Source organism: Pleurodeles waltl, chromosome 10, assembly GCF_031143425.1.
Source record: "Pleurodeles waltl isolate 20211129_DDA chromosome 10, aPleWal1.hap1.20221129, whole genome shotgun sequence".
In the NCBI taxonomy this organism is placed as follows: Eukaryota; Metazoa; Chordata; class Amphibia; order Caudata; family Salamandridae; genus Pleurodeles; species Pleurodeles waltl.
Genome location: NC_090449.1, coordinates 242,013,818 through 242,038,925, shown reverse-complemented (window position 1 = coordinate 242,038,925; position 25,108 = coordinate 242,013,818). Strand labels below are relative to the sequence as shown.

General features: G+C 44.3%; 1 protein-coding gene across 1 annotated transcript in view; it reads right to left on the bottom strand.

Moving 5' to 3' along the window:
* VWA3A (von Willebrand factor A domain containing 3A) overlaps window positions 1-25,108 on the bottom strand; it is a 541,655-nt gene that overhangs the window by 467,716 nt on the left and 48,831 nt on the right. Inside the window, exons 2-3 of the mRNA XM_069210293.1 lie at window positions 3,814-3,958; window positions 1,350-1,476 (exon numbers count right to left, since the gene is read on the bottom strand). Coding sequence (XP_069066394.1) covers window positions 1,350-1,476; window positions 3,814-3,878 — 192 coding nt within the window. The 5' untranslated portion in view covers window positions 3,879-3,958. The remainder of the gene's footprint in view (window positions 1-1,349; window positions 1,477-3,813; window positions 3,959-25,108) is intronic.

Here is a 25,108-nt window from a genome sequence, read left to right as displayed (position 1 = left end):
ATATGGGCCATAGTTCTATTTGCTTCCTATCCTGTGCGCCATGCACAAGGCCTGTTGGAGTAGAGGCCCAGGCTATCTTTATAAACTGGTACCCACGATAACCTACAACAGCCTTTTTTGCAAACTCCCACTGTACTACTGAGACAACCTTCAAGTAACAGAAAAATGGGGCATATCATTAGAAATTCAGCACTGAAATGCAGTGAAAAGTTTACCAGACCTGAGAGCAGTGTTATACCACCTCCGCTCCATGACCGTTTTGAAAACAGATTTTTTTTTAGGAATACCTATCACTAACTTTAGAAGATTATTAAGTGCTACCAACATTGATGGAACAGGCACTATCCTAAATGGCAGAACCTGGAAATCCAACACAGCCTTCTTGTTCTGATTCGAGTCTGATTCAGAACATGTTGTTGATTGGTTCGGTAATGGTTTGGTGATGGTACTCAAACAATAATGATACATTTGACACAAATATCTATTACCTGTTAATGATTAGGCACACACTGGTTTGCTAATAATGAGATTCATATATTGTTACACATCAAACTGCATTTTGAGAACATGGAATTTAATTCTCGATTTTCTTAGGTGCCTCTTGTGGGATTTTTATAAAAGTTACCCTATTATCATTGCACATGTACCTATCATTTAGAGAGTTCCTAGGCTGCACATAAGCCCTTTACCCCTTTTGCATTGACACATTAACCAGTATTGACAAATATTGTGCACACGGGTAGGTTAAGTCACCATGTATAAGTCAGCAACGTATGCAAATACCATATATTTATGCTTGTAAAGAACACCATGTGCAATGGATGCACTCATACTCTAAGCCATGTAGGTTTGTGAATTAGTGAAACTTTGAAACATTACAGCCACCCATAATTGTAAATTCCATACAGCATAAAATTACACCTTACTATTAATCACCTACTCTTTTAAACTTCAGTTTTAAACACACTCTCCAATGAAATAGCTTTTACCACATATATTGACACAAGCATAAAGGATAACGATCAGCTTCAAATGAATGCTAGTTACGAACTACACAATTCAATATGAAAAATATTAGAGTGTCTTTCTGTAATGTAATTGTAGTTTTCATGTTGAATTTGATGTTAGGCTTTAATTTTGATCATGCAGCAACTTCCTATTATTGGCCATTCTGGCCTGTAGCGGTTGCTAATTTTTCAGTCTGCTTGTGGCAAACATATATAGAACTATATAAATAAATACATGCACAATCAATATAACTGAAATTAACAGGTGCAGTGGCCTGTGCTGAATTTGAAAATACTTCAACGCGTTGTAATAAGCCTGCCTTTCCATCAGTATCTACTCACCAACAGATCGCTGGTCTGGTTGACATGTGTAACCAGTAAACCATGGTCAGGTTCTTTGTCAATAATTTCGATGTTCTGCCAGGTAGGGCGTCCTCTCACTAAAACTGGGTGGGGTGAGGTGTCTGGACTTTAAAGAAAAGAGTAATTTTTTACAGCTGTTGGATCAAACAATCCTAAAATCATCCTACTTCCTACTACCAAAACATCAAATGAGAGCAACTCAGGAGTGCAGTACATTACTATTATAGCACAGGTGCCATTAAATTAATTTAACTGTTTGGGAACACAGAGGCCTTTTTACAAAACCATTCTGGAGTATGTAAAGTAATACTGCCATAGTACTTTTGTAGGTACTGTTACATGCCTTTATGAATTGTCCCTGAAACATGTGGAATGGGAATATAACTGAATATTCAATGAATATTCATGTACAGTTAGTAGAAACAGAAAGACTATGCCCATTTAACACTTTTACTAATAGGCGGTTGGCCGTTTATGGACTATTCCCAAAAGGCACATGAGTATATAGTACTACTACCCATATTCATAAATGCTTTTGTGAATGAGTCCTAAACTCTTTCCTTCTTTATCTTCTTTACTGCTTATTTCTTAAAATATTGTAATAACAAAAATAGAAATACCTACTGCTGGTACAACTATAGACAAACAAAAACACAAAAAAGTAATATGCTCCATAAACACAATAACAAATTTTGGATTAAGAAGAAAAGTATCTCAGCATGTATGCCACTAAATGTTAATCTACAGGGAGTGTAGAATTATTAGGCAAATGAGTATTTTGACCACATCATCCTCTTTATGCATGTTGTCTTACTCCAAGCTGTATAGGCTCGAAAGCCTACTACCAATTAAGCATATTAGGTGATGTGCATCTCTGTAATGAGAAGGGGTGTGGTCTAATGACATCAACACCCTATATCAGGTGTGCATAATTATTAGGCAACTTCCTTTCCTTTGGCAAAATGGGTCAAAAGAAGGACTTGACAGGCTCAGAAAAGTCAAAAATAGTGAGATATCTTGCAGAGGGATGCAGCACTCTTAAAATTGCAAAGCTTCTGAAGCGTGATCATCGAACAATCAAGCGTTTCATTCAAAATAGTCAACAGGGTCGCAAGAAGCGTGTGGAAAAACCAAGGCGCAAAATAACTGCCCATGAACTGAGAAAAGTCAAGTGTGCAGCTGCCACGATGCCACTTGCCACCAGTTTGGCCATATTTCAGAGCTGCAACATCACTGGAGTGCCCAAAAGCACAAGGTGTGCAATACTCAGAGACATGGCCAAGGTAAGAAAGGCTGAAAGACGACCACCACTGAACAAGACACACAAGCTGAAACGTCAAGACTGGGCCAAGAAATATCTCAAGACTGATTTTCTAAGGTTTTATGGACTGATGAAATGAGAGTGAGTCTTGATGGGCCAGATGGATGGGCCCGTGGCTGGATTGGTAAAGGGCAGAGAGCTCCAGTCCGACTCAGACGCCAGCAAGGTGTAGGTGGAGTACTGGTTTGGGCTGGTATCATCAAAGATGAGCTTGTGGGGCCTTTTCGGGTTGAGGATGGAGTCAAGCTCAACTCCCAGTCCTACTGCCAGTTCCTGGTAGACACCTTCTTCAAGCAGTGGTACAGGAAGAAGTCTGCATCCTTCAAGAAAAACATGATTTTCATGCAGGACAATGCTCCATCACACGCGTCCAAGTACTCCACAGCGTGGCTGGCAAGAAAGGGTATAAAAGAAGGAAATCTAATGACATGGCCTCCTTGTTCACCTGATCTGAACCCCATTGAGAACCTATGGTCCATCATCAAATGTGAGATTTACAAGGAAGGAAAACAGTACACCTCTCTGAACAGTGTCTGGGAGGCTGTGGTTGCTGCTGCACGCAATGTTGATGGTGAACAGATCAAAACACTGACAGAATCCATGGATGGCAGGCTTTTGAGTGTCCTTGCAAAGAAAGGTGGCTATATTGGTCACTGATTTGTTTTTGTTTTGTTTTTGAATGTCAGAAATGTATATTTGTGAATGTTGAGATGTTATATTGGTTTCACTGGTAATAATAAATAATTGAAATGGGTATATATTTGTTTTTTGTTAAGTTGCCTAATAATTATGCACAGTAATAGTCACCTGCACACACAGATATCCCCCTAACATAGCTAAAACTAAAAACAAACTAAAAACTACTTCCAAAAATATTCAGCTTTGATATTAATGAGTTTTTTGGGTTCATTGAGAACATGGTTGTTGTTCAATAATAAAATTAATCCTCAAAAATACAACTTGCCTAATAATTCTGCACTCCCTGTAGAGATACATAAACATCTTCTTCACTCCTTTTAAAGGTACACTTGAAAATGACATGATGAGACTGGGAATTCTCAAATGTTAAGATTTACGAATGTTGTAATGATCTTTTATATGTATCCAAAAGAGGGGCCTTACCTGGCAGTCTTGAAGAACTGGTCATTGTCTAGTATCTGGGCCATCCTCATGCTCGCTAGGGTCATTGCAAGTGAGCTAATCAATCCAAGTCAAATTCCAGTAAAAGTGATCAAACAAAATGAAACTGTTACTTCATAGAAAGAACCTGTGAGGTACAGAAAAACATAAAGTAAGGCAAATATGTCTGGCACAAAGCTTGTAAAAATAAGGACTAGAGCTGCTTCGTGGAGATGTAGTTAGTGACACATTCGTAGCAAACTAAAAGACAAAGGTCCTGATTTAGATATTGGCCGAGGGGTTACTCTGTCACAACGTTGAAGGATAACCCGCCTGCCGAAATCTAAATCCCATTATAGCTTATGGGATTTAGATTTCGGCGGATGGGATATCCATGACCGTTGTGATGGAGTAACCCCTCCATTAATATCTAAATCAGGCCCAAAATCTATTTGATCAATCACATTTTTATTTGCAATCAGTATAACATTACCATTATGCAGACACAAAAATATTTAAAATACCTATTAGACTTTACATTTATTTACTTACACACTTGGAATTTATAACATACAGCACCCCCCCTACACTCTGATCTCCCTTAATAAAACTACTAATAAATGAGTAAATTAATAATTAATCAAGCAACAGCTAGTTTACGATAAGGGTTATATATTCCTTTTGGATTAGGTCAGGGTTAAGGTAAGGCTAATGTAAGAGTTGGGGTTCAGCCTATAGTTAAGTTAGGGTTGGAGTGAATTTAGGAACGAATCGAAGAAATGCATTTAATTTTGTTTTAGAAGTCATGATGCAAAAAAAAAATATTGCTTTCCTTCTGTAATGGTTTCTTTGTAAAGGTATTTTCTGTAATGATTTTCTTCTGTAATTGTCTCTGGGTATTGCATTCCTCAGTGAAAGTGTACTTTCTATTGGTAATGGCAAGGACCAACAACAGGGGACAACTGATCCCAGAATCCTGGTTGCTTGGAGTAGAGGGGCGGGAGCAGCAAGCCCCGCAATGTCACCAGCGCTATAGAGCGCATTCATCTATCCTGCTGTGCGGGATGGCAAGGACCAATAACAGGGGACTAGTGGTCCCAGAATTCTGGCTGCCTGGAGTAGAGGACCGAGACAAGCAAGTCCTATGACACCACCAGTGATACAAAGTGCATTGATCTATCACACTGTGTGAGATGTCAAGGACCGACAGCAGGGGAATACTACTCCCAGAATCCTGGTTTCCTGGAGTAAAGCGGCAGGAGGAGCAAGTCTGTGACGCCGCCATTGGTATAAAGTGCTTTTATCTATCTAACTGCACAGGACATCAAGGACCAACAACAGAGGACTACTGGTCCCAGAATCCTGGTTGTCTGGAGTAGAGGGGCAGGAGGAGCAAGACCCTGATGTAACCAGCGCTTAAAAGAGACATTCATCTATCCCGCAACACAGAGTGGACTCGGGCCACACACGGGCGAAGCCTGGGCCAAGGGTGAGCCTATCTTGTGCCTGTCATCACACAGAGAGGCTGGGCTGGGCCACCCCTCTGACATCCCCAATGCCAGCAAGGTAGGTTTTTGGAATTCTTGTGGTTATGTAGTTACCAGACAACTAAAATGGGGAAGAGGAAGTTGCTGGAGACGTCTATGTAGGCCTCCACTTCTAAGAAAAAGTTGAATGTGACAACAAGTAATAACACTGTAGCAGAGACTGGTTCATTAATTGAAGAAGTAAAAACAATGGTGAGCACTCAAAAATCTCAGCCTGCCTCTCGCCCGCCCAGCCTCATGGAGCTAGGGAGTCTGGGAGACCTCTGGCAGAATGTTATACTAAAAAAAGGTGGAAAAAGCTAGACTCACACAGCCACAAACCGGCCAACATTTGTGCTTGAGTAATGGTTGGGTGGTGAACGCTCCTTTAGACATCACACCAGCATGAGAGACCCCCACAGAGAATACATTGTCTGTGGCTATTACTTTGACTGATATCCCGTGTAGCAATTATTATGCCCCTCTTGACAGTTGGGATAAGGCTAATAAGGTTGTGTCAGTATCCTTAGGGGACCTGGATAATCTGCCAAATCAATCTGTCTTCGCTCTAGGCTTAACACAGCAAGTCTTCAAAGCTCTCACAGATCTTGCAGATGTAGTAAAATCCTTGAGAGCTCAGATTACTTAGCAACTCCCCTTCTCCAGCAACTGCAATCGGGCAGCTCGCACTCTGTGGATATGGCACGCGTGTACTCCCTCCCAGACACAGCTAGCTCTCAGTTGAATCCAAGGCTACCTTTGCCTACTATCCCCATAACCTCAGAACTAAGGCTCCTGACAAATCCACCCCTGCAGTGGCACAGGTTGGAAGAACTCGCCCATGCTGGCAGGCTCCTCAAGTCCTCCGCCCTAACCCATCCACAGTATACAAAATCTAAAATAGGGTGCCTGGGAATTGAGAGCAGGAGCCGGGGTTCTATTTGTAGCCTAAGTACAAAGGGGACTTCCTATTATGGTCTTTCATCTGGCACCTCAATGACCCTTCTACATGGAAGCCTGGAGGCAGCTGTACCATTTACCTGTACAATGTGCCAAGGCTTTCACCTGTAAAATGTGCCAAGGCTTTCACCTGGAAGGACAGAAGATCATGAATCGCTGACCAAAAATGTGATCTATCGGATATGCAGCGTAAGGAAATACCCATCAGTCAAACACCAGGACATTGTATGGCTGAAGCGCTCCACCCCTTTGGCAGGTGATTTTGACTATCTTGAGGTTAGAATGGTCTCCCATGAACTAGTTGACAATATAATTCGTTTGGAGGTGTATTTTCAATGTCCATCAGAAACTCTGATCCGCCTGAAGTCCAATGCCCCCCCAGGCTAAGTAGGGGCCAGATCCAATGCACAGGGCTGCAAAAGGGAATGGGTGCTGCAAAAGTATGACTGGTACCATCTATGAAGAATCCTTCTCCACAAACTCTGTCCACTAAGATGCAATCCATTCATTGGAATCTTATCTCATGGAACATTGCTAGTCTGAAAGCACAAGTGTCTGACCCTGACTGGGGGACATTTATGGACCCTTTTGATCTTTGTCTCTAACAACAAACCTGGTGTAAGGAAACTGTGTATAGATCTGGGTTTACAACCTTTCAATGTTCAGCTACATCACAAGGCAGGGGGCAGCCCGCAGGCGGCCTGAAAATCTGGGTTAGAAACACACCAGCCTGCACAATTAAGAGGCTCAGGTTAGACACTCCAGATATTCTGGGGATAATGCTTGAGAGAGATGGGTCCTCCTTATATATTTTTAATGCATACAACAGGTTTAGCGGGGTGAATAGTTTGTCTAATACATTATCTATCTTGGAGGAGGCTATAGATGAACCACCATATGACATCTTGTTAATTGTTGCAGGGGACTTCAACGTTACCTTGGAACCTCGTGGCCCTTTGTTCTTTGAGATAACCAAAGAGGTAGATGCAGCCTGGGGAATTCCTCATTTAGACCTCATACAGGTGAAAAAAGGTGGTCAATTGCGGCATGCCTGTTGTTGGGATTATCCCTGTGCTTGGGTCTAAGAACATGCAATGGCAGGTCTATTTTAGATCACAGTGATACCCACACCTTTAAAAGGCTTGGGCAAAAGAGTTGCATTGATTATATACGTTTACCTCTAAAAATGTGTGCTTCTTTGGTGAATATAGAGGTGGTAGAGAGATAGGATAGTGACTATAATGCACTAAGACTAACCATCATTAGTACGGGGTCCAAGATCAGCCACATGCCACTTCCAGGATAGCAAGCGAGTTGGATCTTTCTAATAATAGGTGAGCCCTAAAATGGGCCTTTTTGTCTAAGGATATTAATGTCTTGGCAAAGATCTTTGGGTTGGTTGCTGATAATCTGGAGAAGTTGAAAACTTGCGCTTCTCCAGACCTTCTTCTTGGCTTTGTACACAATTTTTATGATCAGCTTTGTAAAGAATTTCATCCATTAATAACCAAAGATGGGGGTAAGGTAAGTAAACCACAATCATGTGGTGCCTGGTTTAATAGCCAGTAAGGAGTGGCCAGGGTTAATCTGAACAGGCCAATTAAGGTTGGTAATAGAATAGAAATTTCCCCCACCAGAAAGGAATATAAAGCTTCCCAGTCGGGAGCTAAAACCTTGTGGGAATTGAGGGTGTGGGAGGATTTAGTAGAAGCGACCAGGGCAGGAGACAATAAACTCTGTTGGAGCATATTGGCACATGGCAGTCAAAATGATGCTCCCCGCATTGATTTTCATCTTCAACCCCAGATTTGGGTTCAACATTTTAAGAAGACATATGCAGCCAGAGGTGCTACTGCACTGAATACCGTTGCAGTAGGGCTAGCTCTCCCAATTAAGAATGATGATCAGCTAGTTGTTACCTTTAAATACACTCTAAAGCTGATCAAAGCGATTTTGAGCCAATAAAGCGTCTGCTCCTGACTCTGTGCCAGGTGGCTTCTACATACTGGAACCACTTGTTTGGGTGTCCTATTTATATGCACATTTTAGATCAATTCTGGAAGGTGGAAATATACCTAGGGGTGGCAGGAAAACAAAATTGTTCCGATGGTCTAAAAGGGTTGTAGAGATGATCCCTACAATTACAGACAGATCAGTTTAATTAATGGGTCACGGAAAGTTTTCTGACAGCTTATACTTGGGGAATTGTCAGAGTGGGAGCAATTAAATGACATACTTTCAGATTACCAGGTGGGTTTTAGGAAGAACATCAGTACAATAGATTAAATGTTACACTTTGCAGTACCTACTGGAAAACCATAACACTAGATCAGGGCCACTTGTATGTGGTCTTTGTTGATTTGAGATCAACATTTGATTCTATCCCTATGATGGAACTCCGGGAGATGCTGAAGCAGATGGGGGTCCCTGAGAATCTTTTGGCAATTCTTATAACATTACATGCCTCAAATTACGCATGAGTACGATTTGGAAACAAAGGCGAACTAACAGCCCCCTTTGAGAGTGAGGTGTAAGGCAGGAGCACGTTTTGTCACTAACGCCGTTCACACTTTACATTGAGGATCTTGTCAAAGTACTGGACTTTCCTGGTTATGATGCTCCTAAATTGGGCTTCCCCAAAATCTCTACCCTTCTATTTGCACATTTAATATCCAAATCCCTGTGTGGTCCGTAGGCCATAGTAGGTTTGTTAAATAATAATCCGAGATGTATTTGCCTCAGACTTTATTTTTGCGTATTCCATTAATATTGCCATGTGCTCGACAAAGCTGACTCTTCATTTAAACTGTGTAAGTTGACTTCCCTGTGAACTCAGTTTTTGTCTAAAACCATTTCCTTCTCTGGGCCTCTCCACTTATCTAACCAAGCTGACTTTCAGGATACCGAGCCACAGCTGTATCCTTCTTATCATTGTGCACGAACAGAACTGTACCTCTTCCCACCGCATTCCAGGGGCCTCCTGCAAGGGATATCCTCGTAAATTATCAAACCAACTGTGATAAGACTGACATTTGACAAATGAACTGTCACTTTGCCGTGTATTAGCAGGATACTCCCGAGACAGTGGGAGTACAAGCAGGAAAGACTAATCAAATGTATGTACGTCAGCAGGATGCTCTCGGGTTAAAAGGAGAACTGTTTGAAGCTTTTGTGTTCGCCAGATATGGAGGGGTGGCTTCCTGGCTGAAGGGGGGCAGCTTAACTATATAAGATTGTACGCTGCAGAATGAAGCAGCCAGCCTCCGTAGGAAAGTCATTCAGACTGTCCTGGGACACTGTGCTCAGCTCGAGCTATTATCTGTTTTACTAATAAAACTTTTCTCTTCCTCATCAGTCGTGACTCCGCCTGTTGTGTTCTTTGCTGGTAAGAGACCCTGAAGGCCTAGGGTGTCCCCTCCACCGCTGGGAGAGGTGAGCCTGCCTTTCCCGGTTCTTCAGTTGGCGCCCGAACAGGGACTCCATCAGTGGCACCCGCCGTCTGCTCGGAAGGAGGAGGAGGTTCACTGCAGGACTACCAAAGGGGGCGCCCCACAACTGATTTGGGAAGTATCTTTTTCCTCGTGGACCTGCGGTACTCCAGCGGTGCTCCCCCCTCTTTGTCTCAACGGGCGCCGGCGGCTCTGCCCTGACTGGAGTTCCTGACATAGCTGGCCCTGAGTTCGGAGTCCTGACTGAGGAGGAAGACAAGAGTAAGGTAAGGACAGGGTTAACCCCTGTCTATTCTGTGTCTGTCTGGTAGGTGTCATTCGATCTTTGCAAAGACCGAAGTCAGTGGATGTTTTGTAAAATAATTAACTGTCATAATATATAGATTGCATATTTGCTTCCGTTGTTTCTGTTTTCCATCCACTGATACTAAGTTACAACTGTCTGTTTAAAATAATGCCGGCATTCAGTAAATTAAGGAAATGGTGTTGTTTTTGTTGTCAAGCGGACTCCCGCTTGGAGGAGTCTTGTCCGGCTCCTCCAATTGGAACTCCTTGCCATGAAATGTATGTAAAACACGGGGTGGGAAGTATAATATGGACTGACATATGGCGTAAAAAGACTAGGCATAGTGCTGAATTACAGTGGCCACTGCATGGGACTTTTGATGAACTGAAAATTGATTTTTTAGAAGAAAGATTATTTGCAACCAAAAGTAGGCCTGGTATGTTTGATTCACTCAGGTTATGGCAGAAAGAGGGTAGACAAAAACGAATTAAAGCAGCAAAGGATGCTAAGAGACATAATGCAAAATCAGATGCTGAGAAAGCCCAAGAATATGACCGGCAGAATGCAGAGCAGGGATGGGCCCAGATAGATAGAAGACACCAGTTAGATACAGACAGGATATATGTGGTTCAACAAACACCTGAAAAAAAGAAAAGAGACCCCGAAAAGGATCCTCTCATGCAAGATGTCCTAGACTGCCCCCCTGTTTATACCCCAACAATATATCCAGCTTTACCCCCAATTGCTCAGATGCCCCAGCCATTAGGTTCACCAGTGAATGCAGTAACATCTGCCCTACCACCACAATCTGAACACCAGAGACCCCCAGCATCAGCTCCAGTGACCCCCAGGTCAGACTCCCCAAGCGCTTCAGCCCCCTTGCTACAAATAAAAGACGAGAGCTCAGACGATGATGGCCTCACAATATCACCTCCCCCAGGACGTCCACGACGCAATAAACTGACAGAAGAAAGGAAAATTAACACAATGTTGCATAAATATATCTTAACACAGCCAAGCCTGGAGACTATTTGGCAGAATTTTGCTCAGTTTCAAGCAGTACAACAGGCAGACATGATACAACGTATGTGTGAGATACTAATGGAAAAATGGGACGAAAATTTAGATAGCAATCCCCCCTTGCAAGTACTCAGAATAAAACAGGAGGTAGCCACAGGCTATCATCAGGGAAAGGACCTTAAGGACTACCTCCGTCAGCTGTTAAGTTATAGGAAGAAATACCACCACAAGAGGGATAAAGAAACAGGTTCACCCAGTCCTTCACGTATTCCTTCCACTCACACAACACAGCACCCCTTAAGGGAAGTCCCACCCAGCTACGTTCCAGCCACAGGAGAGGGTGCCGCGGTAGTGCCCGCTCACTGGAAACAACAATTTGTGTACCAGCAATGGGATAGAACAGAGGTCCTAGCGCTAAAAGCCCACTTGCCTGACCCACGCAAGAATCCTGCCGGCTTCTATAAAGAATTTTCCCAAATAATAAGTCCACAAATATTGACTCTCATGGACATTAAAATGTTGTTTGGTACCCTTGTACCACAGGATATCTGGAAGACTATCATACAGAAAGACTATCCTGTTGAGCTAGGCGGTACCTGGGATCAACTGGACCACGAGGACAAAGACAGGAAGCCTGGTGACAAGCCGGGAGCCCTAATAGTAGCTCTCCCTGACAGACTTCTTACGCTTATACAGAAGTCCTTGCCCCCGCGATTAGTAGACTGGGATAGAATAGATACATGTAAACAAAAGAAAGACGAACACATTGCTGACTTTTTCTCTCGGTTTGAAAGGGCATACACTGACTTTAGTGGACAAGACACCTCTACCGAAGGTGGTATGCGGCTGTTTGTAGATAAATTTGTAAATTGCATATCACCTGAGGTGGCCTCAAAAATTCGGTTGACTGAGAGTACCTGGTCGACAAGCACTCCCATTGAGATACTTAATATGGCCCAATATTACGAGAATAGGGTTCATGAAGAGAAGGACAGAAAAGACAAACAAACAAAAGAGTTAAAAACTAAAATTCTAGTACAGCAGGCGTACCCCCAGAATAGGTCAATTCCCCGTGGACCTCAGTACCAAAATAATGGTCCCAACAGTTATCAGCCCCGCTATTCCCTGAGCTACAATCAGTGTGCCTATTGTAAAGAGGAAGGTCATTGGAAAAATGATTGCCCAAATAAAAACGGGTTTGCGCCCCAGACAAGAGGTAGAGGAGCGCCCCGTGGAGCACCCCGAGGTAGAGGACGGGGAGGTCCCCCACAGCAGGGACCTAATAGAGCTCATCAACAGCAAAATATAGCAGCCGCTGAAAATTACTTTGACAATAGTTCTGCCCAACGCCAGTATTATAATGATAATTATGATCCGGAAGAAGGTCAGGGCTTCTATTCCTGCTAGGACAGCTTAGGACAAGGGAGGATAGGACCCGTCCCAATCCCAGTTAAACAGAATGGCCCACATGTAGAAGTACAACTAGATGGTACTTCTAAGAATTTTTTAATTGACACTGGAGCCACTAAGAGTTCTGTTATGAAGGATGCGGTCCCTGGGGTCCCTTTGTCCAGCAATACTAACGTGTCTGTAGGATTCTCAGGCGTCCCAGTGATTAACCCCGTATCCAAGCCACTGGAACTCACAATTGGTCCCTACACTGTTGATTCTCCTCTAATACTTACCTCTGGTTGTAGTGAAAATTTGCTAGGTCTCGATTTACTGAAAAGATTACACGCCACTATATATTGTTCCCCTGATGGCGTGTACGTCACCATGGGTCCTCACGTGACACCCACCCAGTTCATAGCGTTACCACTCCCGCCTGAGCTAGAGATGCTCCCCGCTACACTTTGGGCTTCAAACAATGAAGATGTGGGCTGCCTTGATATTCCCCCGTTCTCCATCAAGTTAAAAGAGCATGCACTACTTCCCCGTCTGCCACAGTACAAGTTACCACATCACACTGAACAGGCCCTCAAGGACATTATATTGCAGCTGATTGATAAAGGGGTTGTTGAAGAGACCAGAGGTAATACATGTAACAGCCCCATACTCCCAGTACTCAAAAAGTCCGCTGATTCTTCCCATCAGCCCGGCCTACGCTTTGTGCTTGACCTTCGAGCAGTTAATAAAGTAGTGGAGCCTCAATTCCCTGTTGTACCCGACATTACCAAACTCCTAACAATGATACCCTCCACTGCTACCTGGTTCTCTGTAATTGATCTCAAGAATGCATTCTTTAGCATACCCATTCACCCGGACAGCAGACACATTTTTGGATTCTCCCTGGGCGGTCGCAGTTTCCGGTTCTGTCGCGCACCTCAGGGGTACACGGAATCACCCAGTGTTTTTAGCCAGGTGCTCAAGGGACAGTTGGATTCCTTTCAATTCCCCGCTGGTTCCGCCCTGGTACAATATGTTGATGATCTCCTTATTGCTTCTGACTCCCAAGAAAATTGCAAAAAAGACACAGTTGCACTTCTCACTTATCTATCCCAACACCATCACAAAGTATCCCTCACTAAATTACAGTATTGTCAACAGCAGGTTACCTATCTTGGTCACCTGCTGTCGAAGGAGGGACGTACACTTACCCCGGCCCGGGTACAAGCCATACGCAATATACCTGTCCCCACAACACAGAGGGAGGTCAGGGGATTCATTGGCATCACATCTTTTTGCCGCCAATGGATACCTAATTTTTCTCTCCTTATCAAGCCTTTCTTAGCACTCACCCACAAAGACTGCCCGGACACCGTTGTCTGGAATACTGAATGCCAGTCCAGCTTTGAAGATTTGAAGGACGCTCTCTGTTCAGCCCCTGTGTTAGGCACGCCTGACTATCATAAGCCCTTTACATTGTTTGTAAGTGAACATAACGGTTGCTCTCTCTCAGTCCTGACACAAGAACATGGTGGCAAACAGCGACCATGTGCTTATTTTTCAGCCCTTCTGGATCCTGTTGCCAGGGCTCTTCCAAGCTGCCTACGGGCTGTAGCTGCAGCCGCAGTAGCAGTGCGCCAATCAGCTGGAATAGTTATGGATACTTCATTATTATTGTTGGTCCCACATGCCGTTGATGCCCTACTTAACATAACTAAGACACAACACCTTACAAATGCCCGCCTGACCAGTTATGAGTTAACACTTCTTGCCAGTCACATCACCATCAAAAGATGCACTACCTTGAATCCCGCAACGTTATTACCCCTGACTGAAAGCTCTGAAGATACACATACTGATATACATGACTGCATTATCAGGACAGAGGAGGAAACGAAAGGAAGGGTAGATCTGCAAGACACGCCTCTAAGTAACCCCCAAGGCACCTTGTACATTGATGGTTCATGTCTCAAATTACCTGATGGCACCACATCAGCTGCATATGCTATCACAACACTAACGGCAGTAGTTGAAGCACGTCGGATACCACATAATTCAGCACAAGCGGCTGAGTTAGTGGCACTGATTAGAGCCTGTGAAATAAGCACAGATTTAGATGTCAATATCTACACTGACAGTCAATACGCGTTTGGAGTGGCACACAATTTTGGCAGATTGTGGGCGGAAAGAGGCTTTCTCACATCACACGGCACCCACATACAACATGGGGGGTTAATACACAGACTGCTCTCCGTTCTAGCCCTGCCACGGACCATGGCCATTGTGAAATGCAGCGCACACAGAAAGATCACTGATCACGTAGGGAAAGGGAACGCCTTTGCAGATCAGGTAGCGAAGGAAACAGCACGTCAGACGAAAAACAAGATGTATGTAGCGGGACCGGCCAGATGGGTCGCAGATAACGGGATGTTTGAGGACACGGTAGAGAGTGTGAAAAGCATACAGGCAGAAGCGACGGAAGTTGAATTGGCATCATGGAAGGAGACACACGCGAGGTTTAATGAAGAAACAGGGTGTTGGACAGACTTGTCAGAAGCCCAGAGATGGATGCTTCCTGATGGGTATGTCCTTCCTGTAGTGACAATGGCTCATGGTCCAGCACACATCAGTCCAGCAGGGATATGCAAACTTCTTGCCCCTGTCTGGTACAACAAAAATATTCCAAAGGCAGCTGAGAAGTTGGTTAAACACTGTATGATTTGCATGCAACACAATCCTGGCAAGGGCATTAAAGTACCTCCCGGCCATTTCGCGCCCCCTGATTATCCATTTGAAGCTATACAGATGGATTACATCGAAATGGAAAGATGTAACAATTTGAAGTATGTATTGGTGGTCGTCTGCATGTTTAGCAAATGGGTAGAAGCCTATCCTACAAGGGACAACACAGCCCTCACAACTGCTAAGGTACTCTTGAAAGAGTTCTTTCCCCGGTTTGGAATGCCTCGAATTGCATGGTCAGACAATGGCAGCCATTTTACAGGTCAGGTGATGAAAAAGGTATGTGAAGGATTGGGAATTAGACAGAAATTCCATGCTGCCAACCATCCACAAGCTGCAGGACTAGTTGAGAAATATAATGGTTCACTCAAATTGAAGTTGTCCAAAATATGTGCTGACAAAGGCATATCGTGGCCTGATGCTCTCCCCCTGGCCCTGTTGTCACTTCGGGCTACACCACATTCCAAGTCAGGTCTCAAGCCATATGAAGTGGTCATGGGGAGACCGGCTAATGTGTGGGGAGTTCCAAGGCCAAAGAAATACTCAGATTTACCATACCCTGTATTGATGGATTACCTCAATGAACTCACTAACTCTTTACGTCTCATTCATCAGCAGGTGAAGGATATTCTGCCACCATTACCTCTTACTCCAGGCCACTGTATCGAGCCTGGTGACTGGGTCCTCACCAAGAATTTCCAGCGCAAAAAGAGCCTCGAGCCCCGGTGGAAAGGCCCCCGCCAAGTACTCCTTGCTACCAGGACTGCTGTGAAAGTCGAGGGAGCAAAGAATTGGATCCACGCTTCACACTGCAAAAGGGTACCTTTGCCCTTACCATACGATCAGTGGGTGAAAGAGGTTCAAGGTGACGACGAATGCGAGAAAGTACCCACTTTTGTTCCTTTCAGTGACGCGCAGATAGAGTGGACAGCCACCCAGGAGGAGAGTGATTCGGTCCTTCGGGGAGCAACACCTGAAGGTGTTCCAGTTGTTCCCTTGTTTCCGGATCAGACTGAGCCTGGTTCTGCGAGATATGACCTCCGCAAACGTCACCAACATTGAATAGATGATTCATCGTTTACCTGTTGCATCCAGCCAAACATTCGCTGCAGGGCCGTGATTTTGTCCGGTGTGGCGGACCAGAGAGTGTCAATAGGACTGCTGGAATCACCCACCGGTGGAGCAACCACCAGTCACGGGCAGCACCTAGGGGAGGCTGGGTGGCACGCAGGTACTGAATAACTAAATTTGATATTGATCACTGCCAGTGAGAAGAGCAGACTTGAGAAAGGAAAAGGACTATGTATTCAGATTACGAGAAGAGCGTACAGAGACAGAAACTGAGAAAAATTAAACATTTAAAAAAATTGTTTGGTCCACGTACAACGTGTCTGGCGATAATTGTAGTGCTTCTTGTCATATTAGCGTGCATTGGCTGGACCATCCACACTGCTACAGAGAAAAGACAGCCTCCTACACCAACGTCTGCGCCCATGCATACACATGTATCTCTACCACCTGAGATACATGCCAGGAGACAAGAATATGACAATAATACGTTCATCCAGATGCTACATCAACATCAACTTGTTACAAACTTGACAGACTGTTGGGTTTGTGGTCATTTTCCTCATACGGCTGCTCATGCATTTCAGTTTCCAATCTTTCCTGTAACGGCTGCCTACACTTGTTCCTTAATGTCCAATGTTTCAATACAGACCCCCCTACCCGGTTCTAGGCCTGTGAGACGACCTGGTATCATAACGAACAACACACTCTTTGAAGACTTTATCCTTCAGTTTCAAGCCAAGATACACATCGCGTGCAATTGTACAGATTCTCCAACAATGCGTAGGATCATGACCTTGCCCCGCTATCCACTCATGGAATATACATTTGGTCCGGTCTCCATGAAACCAAAAACAATATCTATCAGACCTCGGCAGGCCCCACTCTGTATCTGCGGACAAGGACGCATACCTGTCGGAGTCAGTGTCTGTAATGCGACCATCACGTACAACACCTCCACCCCTTACCTCAATGCACCTACAGGACTATACTTTGTATGTGGGAGTAAGGCCTACACCTGGCTGCCACCTGGTTGGAGCGGCATTTGCTATATTGCCTTCCTTCTCCCACCAACGTTCAACAAGCCACCTACGTATCATCGACAAAGAAGAGATACTGTAGACCAAACAGACACTTCCGCACAGCTGTTCATGGATATAACAAAAGGACTGCTACCCTTTTGGGGGCCCTCGGTGAACAGTCTGCAAATACGACGACTAACGCGAGTCTTGGAGGCTACGATAAATGAAACAGCTGGAGCACTTGCCAATAACACCGCAGAACTCCAAGCTACCAGGATGGTAGCTCTTCAGAACAGAATGGTGCTTGACGTCATACTAGCAGATAGGGGTGGAGCTTGTCGCATCATAGGGGCCAGCTGCTGCGTTTACATACCAGATAATTCACCCTCAGTATTTGCAGCCATTTCAAGATTACATAAAATAGCATCGGTTATACATGAGGACAACGGTACGCCTTGGTCTTGGACTTCAGGTCTGTGGCAGGTGTTGGTCTCCTGGGGTTGGAAGGTTTTGATATTCCTGGCTATCATAGCTGCCACATTCTTCACATGCTGTCTATGCGTACAATGTGGTCCTGCATTGTGTGGGGTCTGTGCTTCGATGTTAACACCCAAACCCACCAATATCAAAGAGAATACTGAGCGACTAATGCTTCAACAACAAATTGATGAGCTTCTAAAGATAGAAGTGAACTGAACAGAAATTTGCCTCGCAATGGCAAAAGGAGGGATTGTTAAATAATAATCCGAGATGTATTTGCCTCAGACTTTATTTTTGCGTATTCCATTAATATTGCCATGTGCTCGACAAAGCTGACTCTTCATTTAAACTGTGTAAGTTGACTTCCCTGTGAACTCAGTTTTTGTCTAAAACCATTTCCTTCTCTGGGCCTCTCCACTTATCTAACCAAGCTGACTTTCAGGATACCGAGCCACAGCTGTATCCTTCTTATCATTGTGCACGAACAGAACTGTACCTCTTCCCACCGCATTCCAGGGGCCTCCTGCAAGGGATATCCTCGTAAATTATCAAACCAACTGTGATAAGACTGACATTTGACAAATGAACTGTCACTTTGCCGTGTATTAGCAGGATACTCCTGAGACAGTGGGAGTACAAGCAGGAAAGACTAATCAAATGTATGTACGTCAGCAGGATGCTCTCGGGTTAAAAGGAGAACTGTTTGAAGCTTTTGTGTTCGCCAGATATGGAGGGGTGGCTTCCTGGCTGAAGGGGGGCAGCTTAACTATATAAGATTGTACGCTGCAGAATGAAGCAGCCAGCCTCCGTAGGAAAGTCATTCAGACTGTCCTGGGACACTGTGCTCAGCTCGAGCTATTATCTGTTTTACTAATAAAACTTTTCTCTTCCTCATCAGTCGTGACTCCGCCTGTTGTGTTCTTTGCTGGTAAGAGACCCTGAAGGCCTAGGGTGTCCCCTCCACCGCTGGGAGAGGTGAGCCTGCCTTTCCCGGTTCTTCAGGTTGGTTTTTAGGTTTCTGCTGTAATAGGGGATTGGAGGTAAATGTCAATAAAACAACATTTATGGGTTTTAACCCATATAAAATGGTGAGGGTGAGCATTCTAGTCAAGGAGCTCCACTGGAACAAGTCCAGGAATTTCCCCCTTGGAGGACTGCTTAACAAATAAACTTAGCTGGTCTGTGCAGATTATCAAATGTTCCTTGAAATTTCAGCAGAATGCTGGTGTAGTAATTAAGATGCGGAAGAAAACTCAGGCTAGTCTAGCACTTGCAGTGGAGATCTATAACATAAAAGCAAAAAAAAAGGGCAGCCATGTATGGGTCAGAGCTATGAGGACATGCGAGAACTGAGGCACTCGCTAAGGCAGAACAAAAGTTAGTTAGGAACTTATTAAATCTTCCGCAGACTGCTCCTCGCCTCCCGCAACTTCTAGAGGTTGGCCTTTCTCCGATTAATTTCACCGTGATGCTCAGACCCCTGCTTTATTGACATAGTCTGTGGTCCACTGAGGAATTGCAATCATACAGACTGCAGCTTAAGTTACTCTTCAATCACAATGAATGGGACAATGTTTCCTGATTTGTTTTTTATTAAGTCCATGCTTCATGAGATAGGGTTACCACAGCTCATGGACGTCATTTAGGGGTCGCAGCTGCGACCCCTGGCTCGCCCTTTGCTACCCCTGGTATTGCCTTTGTGAACCCGGGCCCCACAGATGGCAAATGTAGTGCCCGGAACACGGGGCAGCTCGTCCTTCTGAACGTCAGTTGGGGCTGCACTCTATTTGTTTTCTGTCAATGTTTTATTACGTTAACAATAAATAATAATATGTTATTCACTGTCAGTGTGATAAAAATGGCGTACAGTTAGCTGAATATGTCCTTCGATGGCATCCGAGGTAAGTAAAACATGCTTTTAAATATGTTGTGTGCGTGCTTGTTGGAGAGAGTGTGTTTATGTGAGAGAGGGAGAGTGTATGTAAGCAAGAATTCGTACGTATATGTGTGTGTGAGTGAGTGAAAGTGGAGGTCAAAGATCGTGTGATGATGTCACTTCCCCTATCCCTGGCTTTTCAGTGAATTGATGTCCATGCCAGAGCTGTCTCGAAAACCCCAATTAAACCAAGCTAGTCCCATGTTCATTGATGAAAGAGCACTGCACGGAATATCTATTGGTGTGAAAATTAGAGGTGTGAAGTCTGGTAGCCTGAATGAATCATTCCTTGGCATCATCTCAGGGTGTCTTGTAAAGCAAATTTTAAAATATGGAAATATGGTTTACTATCTGTCAAAAGTTTCTGCTCAAAATGGTCTATCAATAATTCTATTTCTTGCAAGGGCCCCTCGTGTAAACAGGAAGAGAAAAACTCTCCATAATTTTGCCTTCATTTACAGTGCTTATGCCTGCCCGCATGGGAAATGGCTTAAGCCTGTATGCAATCAGACAATATGCTACTGTACTCAGAGTTCTGTGTGTTGATAGCTGAGAAGTAGTCGCAGTATCCAAATCTAAACATGAAGTGTGGCTCATATAGAAACGTAGTGAATGTCATAGAGATGAGCTTATGGATGTTGACATGCTCCCTGGATTTTATTCCTTACTTCTTTTTGCTTGTGCTGAAGAACAAGTTACTTACCTTCGGTAACGTTGTTCTGGTAGATACAGTATCTACCTGTAGATTCCTCAACTTTTGAATATCCCCATGCGCCAGTGTTCCACAGAAACTTTTCTTCATAGCTCTCCCACGTCAATAAGGACATCACAAAGCCACGGCTCTGTACGCAACCCCTTCTGACATCATCGGAGCCATAAGTGGCCCTAGTCAGCGTGCTGATGTCAGTTTCCACCCACTTTTTCAGTACCTCCGAGGGTAACAGGTGAAACCAACATCACGAAAATCACATCTTGTGGAAAACCTATATTTGAAAAACCTTACATGTGTACAAACCTTGTATATTAAATGTAAAAAAAATATATATATATGTATATATATATATATATATATATATATAAACACAAATGGATTTCTTTTTTTTGGCATATACAGACAACTGGGGGGTGGGTGGGTCAGTGAGGAATCCACAGGTAGATACTGTATCCACCTGAAAAAGCATTACCGAAGGTAAGCAACTTGTTCTTCTGATGGATACATCTACCTGTGGATTTCTCACCTCTTGAATAGAATCCCCAAGAAGTCCCACACTCAGAGGTGGGTGCCTGTCTGCTTATACCAAAAAATCTTGCAACACAGAATGAGCAAAGTGACTGTCCCTCCTCACCTCGGAGTCTAAGCAATAGTGCTTTCAAAGGTGTGGAGGGAGGTCTATGTTGCCACTTTACAAATGTCAACCACTGAGACACACCTGCCTAAGGCAGAAGTGGAAGACTTAGCTTGAATAGAATGAGCTCTAATGACTTCAGGAGGCTCTTTATTCGCCATAGAATAGCAGATCTTTATGCACAGGATGATCCACCTGGACAATGTCCTCTTGTGCACAGCCTTGCCTTTCATCTTGCCAATGTAGCCGACAAACAGCTGACCGCCCAGTTGGAGATCATGTGTCCTGTCAACATAGAAGCTCACAGTTCTTTTAGGGTCCAAGCGATGAAGGCTTTCCTCCTCCTTATAAGGAGGGGGAGGAGGATAGAAAGTAGGAAGGGTGAAATAGTGACCCAAGTTAAACGGAGTAACCACTTTTGGCAGAAAAGCAGCGTTGGCTCTTATTACCAACTTATCTGCGTAGAACATCGCGAAGGAAGGTTCACACTTAATGCCTGTAACTCCCTAACACGTCTATCCAACATCAAGGCAACCAGAAATACAGTCTTAAACGTGAGAAGTCTTAAAGGACAACTATGTAAGGATTCAAATGGAGTAACCATAAGGTAAGTCAGTACCAAATTAAGATTCCACTGAGGCATAATAAATTGAGTAGTAGAGTACTTATTTGTAAGTCCCTTAATAAACCTTTGCACTATTGGGGACTTAAACAGGGACGTTTGGTTGGGTAAACAAAGGAAAGCCGAAAGGGCAGACAAATATCCTTAAACTGCTGCAACTGCACAACCTTGCTGTGCTATGGGAAGCGCGGAATGTAAAATATCGGACAAACAGGCTTTCAAAGGATCAGTTGAATTTTTTTCACACCACTTAACAAACGTAGCCCATCTGCCAGCATAAACCGATGTCACCTGGCCAATAACATAACATCCACCACGTCAGGGGGAGAGAAAAAGAACTCAAGTTGCCTCTTTCAATCTCCAGGCATGTAGGTGCAGGTAGAACCTGCCGCTGTGACTGCAAGAGGAGATCTTCCCTGTGAGGAAGACAGAGCGGAGGTCACAGTGAGAGTTGAAGTATGTCTGTGTACCACACCCTTCTTAGCCAATCAGGGGCTATCAATATGACTTGGGCGAGTCTTGGAGAATGTTCCTCAGAACTCGAGAAATCAAGGGTAAGGGGGAAATGCGTAATGCAGCTGGGAGCCCTAGTCCAATTGAAATGCATCCCCCAATGCTCCCTGCTTCAGATACTGGAGGCTGCAGAATGACATGAAGCGTACGTTCTCGTGAGTGGCAAACAGGTCTATCTGAGGGGTCTCCCATAGTCTGAAGATGTGTAGCACCACCTCTGGATGGAGACGCCAGACATGATCGACTGAAACATGTAAGCTGAGACTGTCCGCACACATGTTCAGAACTCCAGCCAAGTGATTTGCTATGATGCAGATCTGATGGTCCTGAGCCCAGGACCAGAGTCGTAGAGGCTCCCTGCAGAAAAGATATGACCCTACACCTCCATGTTTGTTTACGTACCACATTGCAATAGTATTGTCTGTGAAGACCTGTACGGACTAACCACAAATGGAAGGGAGGAAGGTCTTGAGAGCCAGATGTATTGTCCGCAATTCCAACAGGGTTATATGTAACAACTGTTCCACTGGGGCTTCAAGTTCCCTTGATCTCCTGCTCCCCCAGATGCACACCCCACCCTAGAGTAGATGTATCTGTTATTATCATGGCCACCGGAGATGGAGGACAAAACAGCTTCCCTTGTAATAGACTGCCATCCATACCCCACCAATGAAGATCCGCTGCAGTGTCTGGAGATTCTGACCCACTCTCTGAGATCTCCATTGTGTTGAAACCACTGCCTGCGGATGTACGACTGAAGGGGCCTCATGTGCCAATGTGCATGGCTGACCAACAGAATGGAGGAAGTAATCAGTCAGAGCAGGCGTAAGACCTTCAAAACTGGAAACAGTGCTCCACTCTGAAACATTGGAATAATAGCATGATTGTCTTAAATTCTCTGTGGAGGAGGAAAGGCACGCTTCATTGTAGTATCCAGTACTGCCCCAATGAACAGGGTGCGCTGAGAGGCCTCCAGGTGAGATTTGGGCATATTTATGGAAAAGCCCAGGTTGTACAACAACTGATTTGTCAACTGCAAGTGATACAGTACCAAGCCTGGAGACCTGGCTTTGAGCAATCAATCGTCCAAGTAAGGGAATACTGTTATTCCCCACCTTCTGAGATGTGCTGCAACCACTGCCATCACCCTTGTGAAGTCTCCAGGTGCGGAAGTAAGACCAAACAGAAGGACTACAAACTGGTAGTGTTGTGAAGCGGAGATACTTCCTGTGTGATAGCAGAATTGGGATGTAAGAATACGCATCCTGCAAATCGATCGAAACCATCCAGTCTTCTTTGTCCAGCACCAAAAAGCATCTGTGCCAGGGTCAGCATTTAGAATTTTTCTTGCTTTAGGAACCAATTTAAAACCCTGAGGTCTAAAATCGTACATAAACGCCTGTCCTTTTTGTAAATCAGGAAATAACATGAATAACATCCCTGACCCCTTTCCTGCTCCAGAACCAACCCCACAGGGACTTTCAAGAGTAGATCTTGGACTTCCTGTTAGAGTAACAGAAGATGTTCTTCTGAACATAAACTTTGTTGGGGAGGGAAAGAAAACTCCTGGAAAGGTAGAGCATATCCATTTTCTACAATACTCAACATCCACAGGTCAGATGTAATAGACCTCCACTGTTGTAGAAAATGAACCAACCTCTCTCCCACAGGTAAGGCATGCACCAAGGTGGCAGAACTAGGGATGCTTCCCTAAAACGTCAGGGAGGAATGGAAGAGGAGGAGGAAGGCTGATGGGCGGCTCCATGCTACTTTCCCGGCTACACCCTCTGTAACTTCTACATAGAAGGTTCGACTGCTGGAAAAAGACCTGCTGAATTCTCTGAACCTTTGGCTACTGCAGGCCTAAAGATCATGCCATCGTCTTGCTCCTGTTAAACCTTTCCAAAGTTGAGTCCGCTTTTTAACCAAACAACTTTGACCCGTGAATGGAAGATCCAACAATGATGTTTGCACATCGGGTGAAAAACCAGATCCCCGCAACCATGCGTGCCTTCTAGAAACCACTGAGGTCCCCATTGCTCTCGCTAAAGAGTCAGCAGTATCCAACCCTGACTGAATGACCTGGCGTGCAGCAGCCTGTCCATCATTTAAAAGTTCAGCAAAATGGCCTTGAACATTGTCTGGCAACTTTGGGAGTAACAAATTAGCAGAGTCCAATAAAGCATGTAGGTAACAACCCAGCAAACATGTAGCATTTGTCGATTTTAATGCCGTACTGCAAGATGAAAACACTTTTTTTGCTGACTGTTCCATTCTCTTTGGTTCTCTATCAGCAGGTGATGTAGGAAACAACCCATGAGTGAACTTGAAGAACACGAGGCTTGTACAACCAAACTCTCAGGTGGAGGATGTGAGGACAAAAACAGTAGATCTCCCAGAGCCGGCTTTTACCATCGTGCAATTGGCCGTGACACAGCAGCAGACAACATAGTTTTCTGCCAGATATCCACAATTGGTTCTGTCAATGCCTCATTAAACGGTAATAAGGACTCAGAAGTAGATAAAGATGAATGCAAGACTTTTGTTAAAAGATTTGACTTAAGTTCAGTGGTGGGTAGAGACAATTCCAACATTTCTCCTGCCTTGTGTATGGCAGAATGATAATTCAGAACCTCAGGCTGAGGGATACCCTTTGGTGATGACAGCTCCCATTCAGAAGAAGTATCTAGCCCACTAGCTATATCCAGTCCTCAAAATCAGGGTCCATCTGAATTATCTCCCTCTCTTCAATACCATCTATACCCAAAGCATACTGTTTCTCCTCTAAAAGTCTCTGAACTTCTCTCCTAGATCTCTGCTTCAACAGCGGTGTTGGTGGCATCAGCAATGGAAGGCGGTGATGCCAGTAATGGCACTGAGGAATCCAACATCGGTGCTGGAGACTTAGACCTAGAACCTTGGATCGAAGGGACCGATGATGC